A 14812-nucleotide genomic window follows, 5' to 3' on the forward strand; every position below is an offset into this window, starting at 1 on the left:
TTCCCCCAGAGAAGGAACCAAAACCCGGTAGTCTACCAGGAAAAACCCTTAGGTTGCGAGGCCTGAAACCTACACAGACAATCATTTTGCAAGACATCATCTGTATGTCATCAATACTCTTGTGTATGAAATGAGAATTACAAGGAGTGGAAATACTTGTCAGCCTCCACTTCTTCTAACCGTAGTAAGAATAAAGCAGCAAATGTGTTTCAGAAAATAAAGTAATATTTTGCGAGAGTTTAAATTAAAAAAAACAAAAGAAAAATGTTGAAGCAACTTTTAAAAACTATTTTCTTGCCTTTAAATTATTCCCTTGACACCAACAATCTTACTGGCAGAAACAAGGTATGCCAGCAAACCTCAACTTAAAGTACACCACTGAGTTAAAAAAACCAAACTCCAGTAAACTCAAGAGTAGATTTACACTTACTATAAGGCAGAGATCGGCAACCTTTGGCACATGGCCTGCCAGGGTAAGCCACCCTGGCGGGCTGGGCCAGTTTGTTTACCTGTGGTGCCCACAGGTTTGGCTGACTGCAGCTCCCATTGGCCGTGGTTTGCCGCTCCAGGCCAATGGGGGCTGCAGGAAGCTGCGGCCAGCACACCCCTTGGCCAGCGCCCCTTCCAGCAGCTCCCATTGGCCTGAAGTGGTGAACTGCGGCCAGTGGGAGTGGCGATTGGCCAAACCTGCAGACGCGGCAGGTAAACAAACTGGCCCTACCCGCCAGGGGGTTTACCCAGGCGGGTCGCGGGCCAAAGGTTGCCAATCCCTGCTATAGGGTATTTCTGCTAATTCTGGAAACGCTCCCTCAAAAAAGAACTGGGTAACAAGAGCTGTGTTCAGAAGTGCCTGTGATTGCAACCTGGCCAATCTGCCGCAACATTATTCATTTTGCAGACGTTTGACTACATTTTAAGAGCTGGATTTAAATTGACCTTTACCTGGCCAGCACTAATTATAGCACGTGAAATACAAAATGTACTTCAACAGAAGCATGAAGAACTAAAATATTATCAATTTCTAAAAGGTAATTTTAGATTAATAGTAACTAATGAAAAGCCACAATTTGTCAACCAATATTTACCCTAACGTACTATTGTTTTGTGAAGTCATTTTACAGAACCTAAACAACACAGAAACAGTTGATATTAGATTAACGGATCATATGAAAAATAATCTTAGTCAGAAGTTCTAAGTAGAAATGATTAATACAAATGATCTAATGCTCCAATAGCTGGGCCTATTTAAGCTATATATTCTCAGACAAAAAACTATCTTAAGATCTGGCCTCTACACAGTTTTATATATATTGCTTTAACTTTATTACTTTGAAACCAGTATAGTTAAATCAGTATAACTCATAGTGTGGATGCAATTATACTGGCATAAAGGTGCTTTAATACAGGTGCCCTAAATTTATGGGAATATAAATACTTTTAAAGTGGTATACTGCGTCCACCTTATGGAATTGTACTTATGCTGGTTTCAGATGGATACCGTTTCGGTATACTTAAATTGTATGTAGATAAACCCTAAGACTGAGTTAGGCTGATGCCATGCAATAACCATATGATAACGATTAAGGCTTTTTAGTATTAGAGGTCCCAGATTAGATAACACTTATTTTTAAAAGACACACTAAGGGATTTTAACTACAATTTTCTTGTCATGATGTCACTATAAGACAGAGTTCAGGTTGTTTGAGTGATTCCATACCTTAGTATATTTGGAACACATTTAAATGTAAACTTTTCTGAATTTCCTGCATTTGTAATGCTTGGTTTGACGTAATTACAACATCCCTCTGATGTCACTGTGGCTCAACTTAAGAGTTACTTGATGCTGTCTGCAACTTATTATAATAATAAAAATTAGATAAAATCTTTAATTACAACTTAATTTACTTTATTACCACCTAATTTCTTCAAATAAAACCTATGCACAAGAGTTCAAGAAATTTTAACTATATGGAAAATTTGAAGATGTTATTTCATTATTAAGTTCACTCGAGACAAAGAAAAGACTGCTACAGATGCTAAATTTCTTAAAAGACCCATTTTAAATTATTTTTTGTACTCAGAGTAAGTGTGGTAAATTTGGGGAGGATATGCTGTATTTTTCATACCTAACAAGAGAATCCCTGCTTTAAGTTCAAAATGGAATTCAATCTTTACTAGGGAATTATGACTAGTGACTCCAAAATTAGTACACAAACTAGTTCACAATTGTTGTGTTTCATTCCAAAAATGGTTGCACCTCAGTAGTGAATGAAGTGACTCCAGTGTATAGCAAAAATATCAGTTTGTAAAGTTTGTAAATTGCTTACTTCTTTTGGGATAGACACTCACTGTACTAATGTAAGGTAATTATTCACTATCATCATTGCTACTTCAAACACCATACGGTAGTTTTGTTTATTTATATGAAGCAAATAATAAAAATTCAAGTGTTGAATGTCACTTACCGAAGATTCACTATCTCTAACAAGGAAGTCCCCTTCCACTCCCCTCTCATTTAGGGCACATTCTGCTTGATGCCGGGTAACATTCCCATAATACCACTCTCTTCCAGCAAACCGTCCTGTAGAAGATGGCCCTGTATAGCTTATCGGAGGTGGATGGGACGTGTTAATGGTAGGACCATCACTTAAGATTACTACATAGTTTTTAGGAACAAGACCAATTTGCCCTCGGGAATTTTTACATTTCCACCATTCTGGGTCATTTTCTGGTTTTTCAATGACTTCCATGGTTTCCCCCTTTTCAAAATTGAGCTCTTCCTCTGTGACGGAGCTGAATGGATACAGTGTCTGAACAACATGAAGTAGTTTTGAGCTCTGGCCATTACTCATGGATGCACCTTTCCTTAAACTTAGAAAACTTGGGGAATCTGCAGTTGCTTCCTCAACTTCCTCCACCACATAGTTCGAAGGAAACCAGCCAATCTGTCCATTGTAGCTACCTCTCCACCAGCCGTCACTGCACTTTTCCATAACAATGACTCGGGATCCTTTAACAAGGGACAGCTCATCCTCCCTCTCTGCCACATAGGCAAATTTAACGTAGGCTGGGATGTTAAGGTCATAAATCCGATCTGCACTGCTACCGTTGGATGGATATTCTGCATCTGTACTAGGAGTAGGTGAGGCATCTCGTGCACTTGTCTTCCTTTTTGTTTTACCCAAACCTGTTAAATAAAAAGAGAAATTTCTAGTAGGCATGCAGGATATAAATAGAAAAAATAATAAAAAAAACCATTTAGTCTCTATAATGCATAGCTATAAAATTAGCCAAGTGCTTTCCCTGTCGTTAACAAAAATGTTACACATACAGGTCATAACTATGACACTGGACACAGACTGTCGGGAAATATCAATGTCTTAATATTTTAAGAAATTGCTGTTTGTCTATTGGTTCAGCTTCTAAATATAAGCTTTAATTTGTCCTTTAATGTACCTCTCTACAAAGTCAGTTAATGGTAACGGAGAAACACAGAGTGATGAAAGACACATCATTTACATAAGCAATTAGTCCTCCAGGGATGTTATGTCTTCTAAAATCCAGTCAGTTTATCATATCTTTTAATTATAACTATAATCACTTAAATTGGTCAGGAAAAAAGTAAAAATAAAAAAAAAAGTTAGCACAGTGAAAAAGGTCCTTCTGAACAAACTACATTCTGCCCCACTTCATTCTTCAGTCTCCAACCAACTTCATCTGAAACTATCAAGTTTCCTGTTGAATTGTGCACCTAGAATGTTCCAGGTATGAGGCTATATAGGTGGAGTGACTTCAAGTAACCCTCAGGTTCTATAATTTTCAAGAAATGTACATTTTGAATTACCTTCAATGATATTAGGAAATGGAAAATATATTTAGAAAGGAATGAAGTTATGTGTGTATGTTTAACTGGAGATTTTTGGCATTGGTGTGGTTTCTCAGCATGTCAATCAGAAAATTCCAGAGTTCTGCAGACATCATCATTTTCAAACATCTGTACCAAAGACTGCCTAAGTATATAAACAGACTGGTACAGAATAGTAGTAACTTGCTCTTCTGAATTTCAAATGATTTAATTAAATTCTGATGTTATTTATTAAGATGGAACCTCAATACAGCACAAGTCAGCCAGCATTCAGAAATCAAACACAATGGACAGAAAACAAAGGTGATGCAAAATCTAACAATTTTGTACTTTTCTCTATGCTCCAGGATCCTATAATGAGCATTATTCAACTAGCAGGGAGCAATTTATCTAAGATGACATGAACATAAACTGCCTATGAAACATGTAGTGAAAATCAAAAGTGTGGCAGTATTTAAAAAAAGAAATGGTCTCATCAGAAGTAGCCATCTATGTAATGTAACTGTGATTACAATACCAATTTTGCTTGACCACATCATTTGCTAAATTGCTCTGTTTGTAATTAAGCAAAGTGCTTGTCTAGTGCAAATAAACCCACCTGGTATATTCTTACAGGTTATTCTTTTGAGCAACATACATAAACGTCTGCTAGACTGAGTATATTTAGGCAGCTTCAAAAAGAGAAAGAAATTAACTGGTTAAGCTGATCTAACTGAGATCAAGAACTATAACTTTTGACTGAAGAACATTCCAAGAATTGCAAAAGGCTTCTCTGACCTGTTCCAAGTGGTTACCCATTCCCTGTTAGAGCCTGCTCATCCAGCTTTCACATCCTGCTAACCATATCACTTCAGCTGGAAATGAGTGGCTGTGCTCCTTGGCAAGATGACAGCAGAGAGACCAGTTTATTGCCCTATGGGATACAACGTGATAACACCACTTCTACTCTTTGAGCAAACTCCAGTAGGAAGTTGGCTAAGGTCCAATCTCTGATGAAAAATTCCAATCTCAGCTATTTAGCAGTGACTGTCAACCAAAAGAATACAAGAACTAAGTGAAGTTAATTAGGGAGGTTATGTACAAACAAAACATTTGTTACTATATAAAAAAGCTGAACAAAATGCAAGTCTGAAATTAATGACCTCATTACTTCTTCACGCACAAATGTAACGACTGAGATGTGATTTAACACCCCCCCACAAATCCATACTAGTAGCTGAGATTTCAAAATATTTATCCCTATCAGTTCCAGGAAACCTTAAGGTCTGGTACTAAAGTATAGGAAAACTTTTCTGAAATTTTCCTTTCTTGAGCAATAAGATCCAGGAAAGTGGGAATTCTGCTCTATGCACAGACTTGGAGGCAGACCATATCTGTCAATCAGAAGCATTGTGGCTCCACTTCTGAGAAACTGCTAGTCGAGACACTTCCATAAGCCTAGGAAAAACTAAGCACTCTAAGGAAAATTAAGCACTTAGACAAAGCAGTAACTTGACCTTTGAAAGTCGGAACTGACAGGCATAACCCAAATCCATTTTGAAGAAATCTGAGCATCTGTGGTACCCATGAAGATGATTTGGTGGGGGGTGTCATTTGTCCTAGGACCGATGGTTAAAGCTCAACCAGGCCCTCAAATATGCTGAGTTTGTAGATTTATTTTTGGAAGCTAAAGTTGTGGATATCAGCCCTCTGAACAACTTCTTTGGCTTAAGAGGCTCTGTTCAAGAACTAGGCAGCTAGACTCACACAGTTTGGATTTTGATGCATAATTGGCCTTGTAATATCATAACCCTTTAGATGGAAAACTGAGGGGGAGCTTTGTACCCTTTCAAGAAGACGAGAGAATCAAGGTCTCCTTGGCCAGAAAGATATACCAGAATTACCAGTGCTGCTTCTCTTCTGATCGTCTTCAGCATTCTGCTGAGGAGAGAAAAAGGAAAGGAAGGCATATAAGAGTCTCCTTTGGCTATCTTCACAACAAAGCATCTGTTGCCCTGGCTCTGTGATCTCAACTGGAAAAAGAAAAAACACTGAAACTTCATGATTCAGGTGGAAGGCAAACAGATCTGTTGCTGTGAGACTAAATTTCTTTACCAGGAGATGTACACCTCTAGGTGTAATTCCCATTCTGGATGATCTGACTTTTGCATGATGAGCCAGTCAGCCGCAATATTCAATTTTGCTTTGGCTGGGAAGGGAGCAAAATGACTGCACATTTTCCTTTTCCCAAGTCATCAGGAGGTGAGCTTCTCTTTGAAGGACTGTAGACTTTGTTTCCTTTGTCTGTTTACATATGAATGGCTGAGGTATTGTCTGTCATGATCAGCACTTGAGTTAAGTCCAGATATGGGAGCAAAGCCTTGAGACCATATTGGATTATCCTGAGCTCTCACCAATTTATGCTGTGCTTACTCTCATTTGAGCCAGATTCCTTGGATGGTCCTTGACTGCCTGTGAATGATCCAAGAATCCTCCTACGGTGGATAAGGAATAGGTTAGGGAGGGATAAGACAAAGCTCTGTGGTAGCCTCATGTGAGCACTGGCCCACTAAGAATATCCACATGGGAGACCAATGATCCCAGAAGAGACAGAAGCATATGAACGGGTACTCCCCTTAACAGACTATTTAGATAAGATTTCTCTGCTTCTGCGTTTTCTGCAACAAGCAACTTTGTAGAGGACAGTAACCGTTCCCATTCACAGATTGGGAATAACTGAGACTTTCACAAAATTGTGGCTTTGGAGCGTCCTGTTTCGGTAGGATAGTCTCTGACTGACTCTGGATGAGGCTTGGATAAGGTCACCCAGGACGGGGTAGACAGAGATCACTTCCTTTCTGACAGGTGATATTAACTCTACCAGCACTTTTATAAACAAAAGTGCTGCTGCTAAATCTAAGAGCAAGAACCTATATGGGTAATGTTGTGCTTCAAGAGGAAAGTTTAAGAAGCATCTGTGAGACTGCTGAATTGAGATATGGACACCTGCATTGTTCCCAGGTATAGATGTCATACAGTCCCCTTGGTCGATGGCAGATCGTATGGATTTTAAGGTCTCCATATTGAATTTTGATTTTTTTAAAATGATTTGTTGAGACACTTGATGTTGAGAAGTGCTCTGTAACAATCTGACTTTTTTTTTTTTAAAACTAGGAATAATATGGAATAGGGCCTTTTTTCCTCTGAAGAGCAGGGACAGGTTCAATTGTCCCCATTTGCAGGAAATCTAGGATAGCTGTCTGCATGCCCTGACTCCTTCTCAGGGAAAAGCTCTGAGGCTGTGAGATTTATTTAATAGGCTGAGAGAGATCATACCTGCTATACTGTCCACCCATATTAGCACTGCTTCTGAAAGCATGCAGGGGCACTTAGGGTTTGTTATACAGATAAAACTACACTATCGTTTCAGAAGACAAGACAAGATGTCACGTTCATTATAATAACACAATTTGATTTAAAACCAATAACTAATATCTAATACCTATGTACACCCCCCCCCCCAAATATTCTGCAGCTGCTAGATAGTTACCAGTCCTGAATGTAGCTTGAGTTCATGGCTTGGGTTCGTAGCTTGTGGCGGCTAACTGGCCAGGAAAGCCGGGCACAAGGAAGGACTGGGTCTCTGTTGGGCATGCACCGATGCCCTTCCATGTTGGCAGCAGAATGTTACCCTCCAAAGTCTTCCATCTCACCCATCCTTCTTGTAGGCTTTAGTTTGAATTCAGAGTCTATAGATCTTGCTGTGTCAGGCTGCCTCTGGGTCCGGTGTGATTGATCACCCATCAATCGGAGACATGACTTTCAGCCTAGGACCTGGCTTTGATGTTTCTTCAATTGTACTTTTGTTCTTTTCTTTTTAGGGTGGACTCTTTTTTGCTTTGTCAGGGCTGTTGTCTGCATCTTCTGCCACTGGTGTTTACACTTTATTTCATCAGGACAGGCTGAGGCTGGAGGTTGATTCCATCATCCATACATACCTCATTCACACATCTAAACTACACTAATAAGATTACAGCAGGGTTTTGCAAAAATGAAGGTTGCAGCAAGCTTTTACAAAATGGAGTGAGCATTTTGAAATAGAGACAAGTTTGGGACAAGTTAAAATGGAGTTTGAGTTACAATACGGACAAGTGTAAGGAATGGCAAACAGTGAAAGGAAGTTCCAATATAGACAAGTATAATGAATGACAAACAGTGAACAGAAGTTACAATGTTGAAACAGTGCAAGTTTCAGTGACTTAAGCAGCAACTGGATTACAAGTGAAACTCAATTAGCCAGTTATTGGGGTACCTGGTTTTATGAATGAATGTAGTTTCATTTATAAAACTTTACTTATGAAGTTATATTAATAAAGTGAACAATTAAAAACAATTTCATTGATCAGTTCTACAGGTATCATATGACAATTCTCTTTGATTTATTTACTTATCCTTGTTAGCATGCTGTCTGAAGGAGAGAGCTGAGATTATGCCTACCTGGATTTAGCGGCCTGCGAAGGACCTATATAGTAAGGATGTCACTCTTTCAGATAAAATTTTTTTCCCCACTTAGAAATGATGAGCCCTTGACCGCAGGGGAAAAAGGCACACCCATCTTTGGTAATGACACTGGGATAAATTTTGACTGTGCACACCAATAAACCTTCTAGCCGTAGAAACTGGAGGTCAGGGGACGTGGGGGGTAGAAGAAAGAAATGGTGAGCCAAAGGCCCCTCACTGTCTGCTGCTTCTTCCACATCTACACTGCTGTCCCTCTCATCAATTCATAGCCACGTGCCGGAGAAAGAGATGGAAGTGATAGTGAAAACTGACATCCTGCAATAGAAGCTGAGAGCAATAACCAGGACATTAAAGCCTGGTGACCCACAGCAATCACTGGGAATGAAAGCCCAATAGTTAAGACATGGCAACCTGCAGGACAAGAGCCCCGTTGTTGTCCCAGTCTTTAAGCACGGCAGGAAATCTCCATCCCACTATTACATGCTCACAGGGTATATGAGAAGGGATATCTAGCTAAAGTTTATATACGGTATCTACAGACCTCAAACTATAGTTTACAATACTCAATATACTTTTCCTGAAAGTCTATTCTCTGTGCATGTATGTGGTAGGGAGCTATGTATTTATTTTATTATTTGAGTCTTGAGCTCTGATTTGGAGTGTTGGTCTCCCTGTCTTAGCAGGGAGAATTCCCCATGTGGGGGTTGTGTATATGTGTGCATAGAGGAAACAGCACTTCTATGGCCTGGTCTTTTCTGCACCGATTTGCCATGCTGCACTCTGAGACCTGATCTACACTGCAGCAGGGCGGGGGAGAGGATAGGGAGCTGCTCTGCAGACACCAGGAGGGAGCTGCTGCTTGCTGGTCTCGGACTTGGGGCTGCTGCTGCTGTCTGTACTAAGCCTAGTGCATTTTACCATTGCTTCCAGGGAAAGAGGCTGCTGGAAATCCTGCCTGTCTGAACACTTGAGAAAGGCCTGGATCTTTACAGAACAGGCACAGATCCCAACGTAGGCATTTAAACAGTGGGGGAGATGGAGGAAAGACAACATCTGGTTTCCCTCTCAGCATTCTCTGCCTTGCTGCCCTCCACGTGGGTGGGGGCATTTCTCCATTGAGGAGAAAGGAAATAATCTCTGCCTATAAAGGCAGATTCTGACAGCCTGGAGATTTTAAGCCTCCCCCCCCCTTACTTTTTCTTCTTTAAATTTGCTTTGCATCAGGAGGAGCTAGTCTGTCTGCCTGCAGCTGGAGAGGCAGATGGAATCTGGCAGTTTTTCAGAGATGGAGCCACACTTTCCCTGCTTCTGAATGAGAGGTTTGGTCTGCCTCCAAAGGCTGCATAGAGTAAGCAGAGTGCCCAATGTCATGGGACTGTGGACCTCATTATGAATAAGGGCATGTCTACACTACAAAATTAAATCGACCTAAGTTATGTTGGCATACAGCCACCGCAGTAATTGAATCAGTTTTACATGTCCACTTTAAGCTCCCTTCGTTGGTGGTGCGCATCCTCAACAAGAACTCTTGCACCAATTTAATTGCCATTGTGGGGCATTGTGGGATGGTTTCTAGAAGGCAGCAACAGTCAATGTAAGGAAAGCAGTGTCTACACTGACACTGCGTCAACCTAACTACATCTACTTAAGTGCTATGCCTCTCACAGAGGTGGAGTTATTAAGTCGGTGTAGTAGACGAGTTACTTCGGTGGGAGCTACATTTTAGTGTAGATGTTTATAGAGTTAGGCCGATGTAAGCTGACTTACTTTGACCTAACTCTGTAGTGTAGACCAGGCCTAAGAATTCACTAATGCCACACTGCTGTAGTGGAATCAACACAAAAAGACAACATGGACACGGAGATTACTGGAAGATCAACTACAATTAACCATCCAGAGTTAAGACTATGAATTTTAGATGCAATTCATAAATAGGAGAAGTAACATGGTTTCTTAGAATCTCTGCACTATGGTAACAGACTATGAAAAGCAAATATATCCTCTTTAAGCACTAAACTGCAAGAGCCGATTAAATATCAAAAGTTCACAGAAGTCCATGGCTGTAATGACACCTAGAAGAAAGTGATCAGACATGGATAAAACAATGCATGAAACAAAAAGATCTAGCAGCTAGAGAGCCAGGAGACAATTGTTTCAAAACCAGAGTGAAGCGCTAATTAGAAAGGGTAGAGCTGAACTGAGAGGAACAGTTCTGTAAACAGAACTGTAGATAGGTATATCTGTTGTGATAATGTGCATTAAAAAGAAGCTTGGATTCTGAAGCGTAAAAAAAAATCCCAAAATCACTTTAAAGGCTTATTAGGTATTTTAAGAGATGATCTGAAAGCTTTTTTGCTTGGAAAACAAATTCAGGCTGGAAATCTCACAAGCTGTTTTTTCCCCCCACAAGATTTCTAGAACTTTCTGGTTTAGGCTGGGCTAGAAATTCAACAAAAAACAACCTCTTGCACTGTAGTTCAGTACTTCTTTTTCTGGCTCATGCCACAAACCACAACAAGGTAGAAAAACTAAAAGAAAACAACAAACAAGTGAAGTCTTTCAAAGCTCAAAGACTGTTTTGCTTTTTGTTTGAACTTATCTGTGAGCAAGCCAGTCAGTCACTGATTGGTACTTAGGGTATGTCTACACTACGAAATTAGGTCAAATTAATAGAAGTCGGTTTTTTAGAAATCTGTTTTATATATTCGAGTGTGTGTGTCCCCACAGAAAATGCTCTAAGTGCATTAAGTGCATTAACTCGGCGGAGTGCTTCCACAGTACCAAGGCTAGAGTCGACTTCCGGAGTGTTGCACTGTGGATAGCTATCCCACAGTTCCCGCAGTCTCTGCTGCCCATTGGAATTCTGGGTTGAGATCCCAATGCCTGATGGGGCTAAAACATTGTCGCGGGTGGTTCTGGGTACATATTGTCAGGCCCCCCTTCCTTCCCTCCCTTCGTGAAAGCAAGGGCAGACAATCGTTTCACGCCCTCTGTGAAAGCAAGGGCAGACAATCGTTTCGTGCCTTTTTTCCTGAGTTACCTGTGCAGACGCCATACCACGGCAAGCATGGAGCCCGCTCAGGTAACCGTCACCGTATCTCTCCTGGGTGCTGGCAGACGTGGTACGGCATTGCTACACAGTAGCAGCAACCCATTGCATTGTGGCAGCAGATGGTACAGGACGACTGGTAGCCGTCCTCGTCATGTCTGAGGTGCTCCTGGCCACGTCGGCTGGGAGCGCCTGGGCAGACATGGGCGCAGGGACTAAATTTGGAGTGACTTGACCAGGTCATTCTCTTTAGTCCTGCAGTCAGTCCTATTGAACCGTCTTATGGTGAGCAGGCAGGCGATACAGATTGCTAGCAGTCGTACTGTACCATCTTCTGCCGGGCAGTCAAGAGATGAGGATGGCTAGAAGTCGTACTGTACCATCTTCTGCCGAGCAGCCATGAGATGTGGATGGCATGCAGTCCTTCTGCACCGTCTGCTGCCAGCCAAAGATGTAAAAGACAGATGGAGTGGATCAAAACAAGAAATAGACCAGATTTGTTTTGTACGCTTTTGCTTCCCCCGCTCCCCTGTCTAGGGGACTCATTCCTCTAGGTCACACTGCAGTCACTCACAGAGAAGGTTCAGCAAGGTAAATCTAACCATGTATCAATCAGAGGCCAGGCTAACCTCCTTGTTCCAATAAGAACAATAACTTAGGTGCAACATTTCTTATTGGAACCATCCGTGAAGTCCTGCCTGAAATACTCCTTGATGAAAAGCCACCCCCTTTCTTGATTTTAGCTCCCTGAAGCCAACCCTGTAAGCCGTATCCTCAGTCGCCCCTCCCTCCGTCAGAGCAACGGCAGACAATCGTTCCGCGCCTTTTTTCTGTGCGGACGCCATACCAAGGCAAGCACGGAGGCCGCTCAGCTCACTTTGGCAATTAGGAGCACATTAAACACCACACGCATTATCCAGCAGTATATGCAGCACCAGAACCTGGCAAAGCGATACCGGGCAAGGAGGCGACGTCAGCGCGGTCACGTGAGCGATCAGGACATGGACACAGATTTCTCTGAAAGCATGGGCCCTGCCAATGCATGCATCATGGTGCTAATGGGGCAGGTTCATGCTGTGGAACACCGACTCTGGGCTTGGGAAACAAGCACAGACTGGTGGGACCGCATAGTGTTGCAGGTCTGGGACGATTCCCAGTGGCTGCGAAACTTTTGCATGGGTAAGGGCACTTTCATGGAACTTTGTGACTTGCTTTCCCCTGCCCTGAGGCGCATGAATACCAAGATGAGAGCAGCCCTCACAGTTGAGAAGCGAGTGGCGATAGCCCTGTGGAAGCTTGCAACGCCAGACAGCTACCGGTCAGTAGGGAATCAATTTGGAGAGGGCAAATCTACTGTGGGGGCTGCTGTGATACAAGTAGCCCACGCAATCAAAGATCTGCTGATATCAAGGGTAGTGACCCTGGGAAATGTGCAGGTCATAGTGGATGGCTTTGCTGCAATGGGATTCCCTAACTGTGGTGGGGCCATAGACGGAACTCCTATCCCTATCTTTGCACCGGAGCACCAAGCCGCCGAGTATATAAACCGCAAGGGGTACTTTTCAATAGTGCTGCAAGCTCTGGTGGATCACAAGGGACGTTTCACCAACATCAACGTGGGATGGCCGGGAAAGGTACATGACGCTCGCATCTTCAGGAACTCTGGTCTGTTTCAAAAGCTGCAGGAAGGGACTTTATTCCCAGACCAGAAAATAACTGTTGGGGATGTTGAAATGCCTATATGTATCCTTGGGGACCCAGCCTACCCCTTAATGCCATGGCTCATGAAGCCGTACACAGGCAGCCTGGACAGTAGTCAGGAGCTGTTCAACTACAGGCTGAGCAAGTGCAGAATGGTGGTAGAATGTGCATTTGGACGTTTAAAGGCGCGCTGGCGCAGTTTACTGACTCGCTTAGACCTCAGCGAAACCAATATTCCCACTGTTATTACTGCTTGCTGTGTGCTCCACAATATCTGTGAGAGTAAGGGGGAGACGTTTATGGCGGGGTGGGAGGTTGAGGCAAATCGCCTGGCTGCTGGTTACGCGCAGCCAGACACCAGGGCGGTTAGAAGAGCTCAGGAGGGCACGGTACGCATCAGAGAAGCTTTGAAAACCAGTTTCATGATTGGCCAGGCTACGGTGTGAAAGTTCTGTTTGTTTCTCTTTGATGAAACCCCCCCCGCCCCTTGGTTCACTCTACTTCCCTGTAAGCTAACCACCCTTCCCTCCTCCCTTCGATCACCGCTTGCAGAGGCAATAAAGTCATTGTTGCTTCACATTCATGCATTCTTTATTCATTCATCACACAAATAGGGGGATGACTACCAAGATAGCCCAGGAGGGATGGTGGAGGAGGGAAGGAAAATGCCACACAGCACTTTAAAAGTTTACAACTTTAAAATTTATTGAATGCCAGCCTTCTTTTTTTTGGGCAATCCTCTGTGGCGGAGTGGCTGGTTGGCCGGTGGCCCCCCCACTGCGTTCTTGGGCGTCTGGGTGTGGAGGCTATGGAACTTGGGGAGGAGGACGGTTGGTTACACAGGGGCTGTAGTGGCAGTCTGTGCTCCAGCTGCCTTTGCTGCAGCTCAACCATACACTGGAGCATACTGGTTTGGTCCTCCAGCAGCCTCAGCATTGAATCCTGCCTCCTCTCATCACGCTGCCGCCACATTTGAGCTTCAGCCCTGTCTTCAGCCCACCACTTACTCTCTTCAGCCCGCCACCTCTCCTCCCGGTCATTTTGTGCTTTCCTGCACTCTGACATTATTTGCCACCACGCATTCGTCTGTGCTCTGTCAGTGTGGGAGGACAGCATGAGCTCGGAGAACATTTCATCTCAAGTGCGTTTTTTTTTCTTTCTAAGCTTCACTAGCCTCTGGGAAGGAGAAGATCCTGTGATCATTGAAACACATGCAGCTGGTGGAGAAAAAAAAAGGGACAGCGGTATTTAAAAAGACACATTTTATAAAACAGTGGCTACACTCTTTCAGGGTAAACCTTGCTGTTAACATTACATACAGAGCACATGTGCTTTCGTTACAAGGTCGCATTTTGCCTCCCCACACCACGTGGCTAAACCCTCAAACCTCCCCCCCTCCCTGTGGCTAACAGCGGGGAACATTTCTGTTTAGCCACAGGCAAACAGCCCAGCAGGAATGGGCTCCTCTTAGTGTCCCCTGAGGGAAAGCACTCTATTTCAACCAGGTGACCATGAACTATATCTCACTCTCCTGAGGATAACTCAGAGAGATAAAGAACGGCTGTTGTTTGAACGCCAGCAAACATACACTGCAATGCTTTGTTGTACAATGATTCCCGAGTACGTGTTACTGGCCTGGAGTGGTAAAGTGTCCTACCATGAAGGACGCAAGAAGGCTGCCCTCCCCAGAAACCTTT

General features: G+C 42.9%; 1 protein-coding gene across 8 annotated transcripts in view; it reads right to left on the bottom strand.

Annotated features, from left to right (window-relative positions):
- The window catches only part of NCK2 (NCK adaptor protein 2), a 162889-nt gene that overhangs the window by 18998 nt on the left and 129079 nt on the right, over positions 1–14812 (bottom strand). For all 8 annotated transcript variants that reach the window (XM_073351333.2, XM_073351353.2, XM_073351343.2 and 5 more), the window contains one exon: positions 2466–3187. In XM_073351333.2, coding sequence (XP_073207434.1) covers positions 2466–3187 — 722 coding nt within the window. The remainder of the gene's footprint in view (positions 1–2465; positions 3188–14812) is intronic.

Source organism: Lepidochelys kempii, chromosome 1, assembly GCF_965140285.1.
Source record: "Lepidochelys kempii isolate rLepKem1 chromosome 1, rLepKem1.hap1, whole genome shotgun sequence".
NCBI classification, from domain to species: Eukaryota; Metazoa; Chordata; order Testudines; family Cheloniidae; genus Lepidochelys; species Lepidochelys kempii.